The sequence below is a fragment of the Amphiura filiformis genome, chromosome 5 (assembly GCF_039555335.1).
Source record: "Amphiura filiformis chromosome 5, Afil_fr2py, whole genome shotgun sequence".
NCBI lineage: Eukaryota > Metazoa > Echinodermata > Ophiuroidea > Amphilepidida > Amphiuridae > Amphiura > Amphiura filiformis.
In genome coordinates this window covers 58,642,125-58,648,475 of record NC_092632.1, presented here as the reverse complement: position 1 = coordinate 58,648,475, position 6,351 = coordinate 58,642,125, and the positions used below count along the sequence as shown (strand labels likewise).

Sequence of the window (6,351 nt, the reverse complement as noted above, 5' to 3'; positions counted from 1 at the left end):
AAAAAGTTTGTATACAGGGTGTATCAAAATGATTGGTACCCACCCGTCAATATCCAGTGAGCATGGTCAAGACTGCCACATCAAAATGCAGCATAACATTGCAGATTTATGTAATAAAAGGTCATAAAACTATAAATTATAGTCGTTTCAAGAGGAACTTATGTTGAATTTGAAAGAAGCAGGCTTTCCATTAGACTACAAAGCTGACGGGTACCAATCATTTTGATACACCCTGTACCATAGTCATTGGCAACAAGACAGTAAATAATTTTGAGAACAATCTTTACGGTGAGATTCAAATCAAAAGAGCCGCGTATCATCTTCATGTCATAGATCATATTCTTTATATAAAAAGAACTTTGAATAATTATGTATCCATAAACTGAAAGACAGGACACGCATAAACATTATTGCAAATCAACAATGGTACCATGTTTTCTGTTCGAATGCAAAGTAGCATGAAACCTGATGAACCAAATGAAATAAGTTGAACTTAAACTTACAAAATAAAACACTCAATAAGAAGCAAGAAGCAAGTTATGTTTTTACTTTAAACGAACCATTATGGTTCACAACTTATAATTTATTTCTTTGGAGTTTCAAGGAAAAAATAAGACAAAAAATAAAAACAAAAAATATACAGTTGACCCGCTTTTGTGCACCAGGCTTAATGGGCAACTTCAAAGTGTTACATAAAAGATCAGAGTTTAAAAGTTTTACAGCATGAAATACACAGTGCAGTGCACTTTGATTTGGTTTTTCTTGTATATTTTGTAAAACAGTGGCACTTTTTGAATACTATTATAATTATGAATAATTATTATGATCTACAAGAAATATTCATAAATCGAAAACTTATTAATTCATCGCTCAATATAAAGCATAACCATCCATGCATTGAGATTAAATTATATTGCAAAATTGAATTAATATTTCAATTAGTATTTTCTTTCAAGTTCATCGAGAAATTCATTGAGCAACTCATTTTTTAATCTGGGGGAAATATCAAATTAATGTTATCAAAATGTGTTAACACGATGAAAGCAATCAAACTTTGCCCCGTCACATCATTTGTATGAAGAAGTTGATCAATCTATAGCATTGGTAGACATATTTAAACAAATGCGCTCTAAATCAACGATGTCTAGTTTACCAAATCAACATTACATGAAAGATAGTGTTAGATACACATTTAGGATGTTTAATTTGCGTTTTCTGTTCAAACTTAGCAATTATTTCTGGGTTTTTAGATCTGTAAAACATGGCCACAGATTACAAAACCAACTTATGTCATCATAAAACTTTGCTGATTAAGTTTGCCCGATGGGGAAATCAAATAAAGATTTTTTTGTTTTACTTAACAAAGATAATCTAAACATACGTTATATAAATATATACACACGGATGAGTTTCCGTATTTCCTTCAAATTTTACGGACTCCAATAACATATTTATCCTTTGGCACTTTTTTGTACAGTTTTTTATGTACAGATAATCAATTTCTCATCCCAAAAGTTCGTAACCTCTTACAAGAACAGCAGGTGCACATCGGAGTTGCAGAAATCAAAGTTAATATAAAAATATGATGGGAATCGCCGGGGGTAGAGTCTACGATTTATACGCGGGCTTATATATGATTTATAAACAAATTTGAAAATGAGTTGAATTTGCCCAAATGTCGGTTTAACAAGATATTGATACATGCCAGAAGACATCCCTTCACAAGGTGATACATTTTATGCTTTTTGCCTTTCAGCAAAACAAATTATGAGATATCTTTTGAGGAAATCGATAGTAATTTAAACGTGAAAATTGTTATACTTTGTCAACTGAGCTGAACGCATAGTTGCATGTCGTTTTACACCCCGTCGGATAACCACACAATGATTTCTGCATTTATGACAATAGATTCATTGAACTTAATAAGATATAAGACATAAAAATCATCAGCCACTTAACAAAATATAAACACGAAGTTTCATTTGGGAAATAAATAAATATTTAACGATCATTTGATTTTTAGCTTGGTTTATAAATCTGAAGCATAACGATTAAAAATAAAAATGAATGAAAGCACGTCTAGAGTATGCGTTATGCTTTAGATTTAAAACTTGCTATATTATGTTAACATCAAAATTATACATTTCAGAATTAAATGTTTGTATACACATGATTTGAACCCCAGATTCGAGCAAAACCCCCCTAATTTAAAGATTTTCTGATTCATGATTGGTGATCAAAATTATACACATAAATTAAACGTGACAATCAGATTATTTTAACACTTTGAAAAGACTGATTTTTAAAATACAAAAAGCAAAACACAAGATGATAAATATAACAATCTTGTTGACAGCCTACATGTAAATAGGATAATACGAACACATTCAAATATAAAGAGTTCTACATACGGTATCAAAGTTGTTTTATAATATAAGAAACATACCGTTATTTTGACGGTCAGTCTCAAAAGTCTTTTAAAGCAGTTCAGAAATGCAATGCACCATCAGTTCGGCCATAATGTGTTTTAAAAGTTTTGTTGAAATCAATTTTCAAACATGTGTTACAGTGCGTGATGATTTGTTTGCGCTGTGGCTAACTGACTGTATGTTACATCCCCGCTACTTGCGGGTAAATTATAGTCCATGGACGGCTTCGCCATCGGGCTGCCCATCATGTTGCCCATCGAGTTGTACGGAGCATATGCTGCCATTGCTTCATAGCCTTTCATGTCCAATTTATGTTCTGAAGAGATGATACTGTTGATTGAGAATGGGTGCGTGAAAGAAGGATGCTGTCCGTGGAACATACCTGGATGCGATTGCATGGTTGCCATTGACGCAGCTGGGTGTGCGATAGGTCGCGTGTATGTGGGGATACCTGCAGAATGGGGTGGGGACATACCCTCTGATAAGTGTGTCAGATGTGTTTGGTCTACGTGTAAAGGTTTCTGATCAACAAGTTGCTGCTGATGGTGCTGCTGTGCTTGATGGTGGTACGGGTCTTGTTGGTGTTGTTGGTGATGACTCTGGAGAGCTGCGACGTCTGCGGCATGGTCGGCCTGATGCTGATGATGCTGCAGGCTTACAGGGGTTGCTGGGCTACACGTTGTCGTGGTGACAACATCACCAGGGACAGGTGTTTCATGTTCATCAGATACCACGGTATTCTCCGTGGGAGTATGTCCATCGTCGAGATCATCATCACCTTCTTCTTTAGCTTGCTTTCTCAGAAGTTCACGCTTGGCACACTTGAATCTCTTTTGACGGCGTAGATAACAACCATTCTCAAACATATTACCGGCATCGGGGTGCAGAGTCCAGAAGCTACCTTTGCCTGGACGATCAGGGGTTCTCGGCACTTTCACAAAACAGTCATTAAAGCTCAAGCTGTGTCGAATTGAATTCTGCCATCTCTGCTGATTCTGACGGTAGAAAGGAAACAAGTCCATGATGAACTGGTAAATGTCACTGAGTGTCACCATTTTTGATGGTGATTGCTGGATGGACATAGTGATGAGCGAGATGTACGAATACGGTGGTTTAGCATGTGTGTAGGATCGACGGTACGTCTTCTCAGCGCGAGCACGGTTGATATCGGCCTGTGCTTGCGCTAGCCGCATGTTCATCGCCGCGGAGTTGTTCATGGGAGCCAGCGTTCCCATACCGTTCATGCTGTTTAGCGAAGACATACCCGTCATTGAGTTCATAGAGTTCATGTTGGTCATATTGGTCATGCTACCCATGGCATTCATGTTTGTCATGGAGCCCATACCGTAGCCCGTTGGTGTCATAGAGCCAGCATAAGTGTTCATGGAGCCCATAGAGTTCATACTTGTCATACCGCTTGCACTTGATGTCATGGCAGACATGGTGCCCATACTATTCATCTGTGACATAGCGTTTGGTGAACCTGGATATGCAGGCTTTGGTGAAATCATTGCTGTGTTAGCCATTAGTAAGTCCATGTACCCCAATTCGATGATAAAAAGTCGTCGAGGTTGAAGAAAATGACTTAGTGAATTGCACTAGACGAGTTTTTTCTATGAACGCTGACTGTCGTAATATACGTGTGTTCTCGATCAGTGAATGAGAGAGAATGAAATAAATTCTCAACTGTAAGTGCTTAAAAGTCTCTGAGAAACTCACTCAGTGACAGCGATAAATGTGCGCTAAAGTTGAACCACTGACCTATATGTTAATACACATCAATAGAGCACGGAGTAATTAATAGCCACGCCCACCGTCTAATTGGTATGCAGAGAATCGCGATCCTCCTCTTTACTATTGGTGATGAATTATCCCTTCAGGACCACCGACGATTTTCATTGAGCGATAGTAAGTGTCAATCAAACTCGAGAACTCAGCCGGCAAACATCATTATATCGATATACGCACTATAAAGGGACATTCCTGGCTTTTAAGTGCATATTGCCATAAAACTATATAAATCGAACTGTCCGTAAGAGGGCACACTCCCAGTGTAGCAGTGTAGGTAGATCACACCAAAACTTGAAACTTCTTGCAGCAAAATAACAATCCACAAATTTTATCATGCACAAATAAGACGGAGATATTATTTTGTCATGTCATGTCAGTAATTAATGCTGGCAATATGTGAATAATATTATATTACATACAGTATGCACGCTCACCAGCAACCGACCGTGTCAGTAGGTGACAGGTAAAAATAGCCTCAAAATCGCTCAACCCTTTTACAGACACAGGAATACAATTGCACTTACTAATATGATGACGTCACAGTCTTTTGTTCACTTGTTGTTGTCGTATTATTATGGGAACATTTACATGACTACCATGGTGCTCGCGATTGTTCAACCATAAAGCAACTTGAGTTAAGAGCCCGCTCAAAATTCACCGAGATCTGCATGTCTTATACTTTCAAAATCTTACTTTAGCACGATGGGTAAAAATAACTTGGTAAACATTGGATTTGTGGTAAAATGTTTTTCAGGTATTTTCTTGTTGAGCACCTAATTAAAACACATGTCGTGAGGGTGACTGAGTTTGGACGTTTAATTTTGCAAGTGTTTCTCGTCGATATTATGTTGTCTTTTACTGCTAACCTTGTCGCATAGGTGTGAAAAATGTGGGCGAATCTGAGCGACCCATTTTACTTTGTATATAACTTGTTGAATGTGAAGCAGCCACCAAGATTTTTACCAGGGAATTTGTCGAGTCGAGTAACTTGATGTTTATATGGGTCTGTATACCCGTTGTCATGCACGAAGTGCCGTGATTTGCAATTTTGGTGCCTATAGTTCGTTAGAAGTTTTTACTTATTCTTTACCACGTTGTTTAGCCCGGAGCGAGGATCGTGCGTGCCAAATGTTTGAAACCATATGATTATAGAAATTAAAATTTATACAATATGGTTGGTAAGCATGGTATAGCATGCATAGCATGTAGAGATTGACACCATCAACATAGGTGAAATCATGAGAATGATACCTTTTTATAATGATATTTCATTTAAAAATTTTTAAAGTACGCACGTGGTTGTGTGGAATGTTTGCATTAAATCATAATTGTCAAAAAGGTGAAAATGAACGACGCCCTTAATTGATTTCGATCTGCTATATAGTCTAAAATGATACAAAACCAATTTACCTTTAAATATTTAAAAATTGACACGGATTTCATGTCAGATTGATCACAAAATGTTTTTTAAAATGATTTAGTGGTTTGCCTTTTGCGGAATGAACTCTGTATATTCCACAATAGCGACGATCATAAACTTAGTTTTGTCATGATTATCCATGCTCGAGTAAAATTACAACCATGTGAACTTCTTTGTACTTCACCATGCAGAAACATTTATATGCTTCATTTCTAAGCATGGCTGCCTAACAAGGAAATAAACCTAGATACAAAATCTCAACTTTCCTGAAAAAAAAAAGTTGGAAACCATCACGACATGAAAATATGTAGATAACCGCAGTTAAAGCATAGATCTCTGCAGTGGTGTATGTGATGCTCAAATACGCATTTGATATTTTGTACCAAATTGTTGTCTTCAGTAGATAGCAAATTTCGTGTTTTTTTATTGTTTTATTTTTTTCAGATTATCCGACTTGCTTTTTTTTTTTTAATCAAAATAAGTTTAGACCTATGTCATAAAGTATATTGGGTTCAAGACGTTTGTAGCCCCTTTTCAAATGTTATATTAATTTCTTTTTTTCTGTAAAGGTATAAAATGCTCCTTGTTTCATTTTGGGAGCGAAAGTACAAGATCAAAAGATGATGCATGGCGACATCACCACAAATTACAATTCAGAACCTGCAGTCTCTTTTGCTTCCATCCCATCACCAGGTCAACGAATCACTTGTT

General features: G+C 36.7%; 1 protein-coding gene across 1 annotated transcript; it reads right to left on the bottom strand.

Annotated features, from left to right (window-relative positions):
• Window positions 1-494: 494 nt before the first annotated feature.
• Window positions 495-4,552, bottom strand: LOC140153440 (forkhead box protein A1-A-like). Its single transcript, XM_072176193.1, has one exon. The coding sequence runs from the start codon at window positions 3,965-3,967 to the stop codon at window positions 2,564-2,566; it is 1,404 nt and encodes a 467-aa protein (XP_072032294.1). The 5' UTR covers window positions 3,968-4,552; the 3' UTR covers window positions 495-2,563.
• Between the last annotated feature and the right edge of the window lie 1,799 nt (window positions 4,553-6,351).

What these genes read in the sequence shown, in the direction of transcription:
- LOC140153440 (XM_072176193.1), bottom strand. Translation starts at nt 3,967, where the DNA reads ATGGACTTACTAATGGCTAACACAGCAATGATTTCACCAAAGCCTGCA.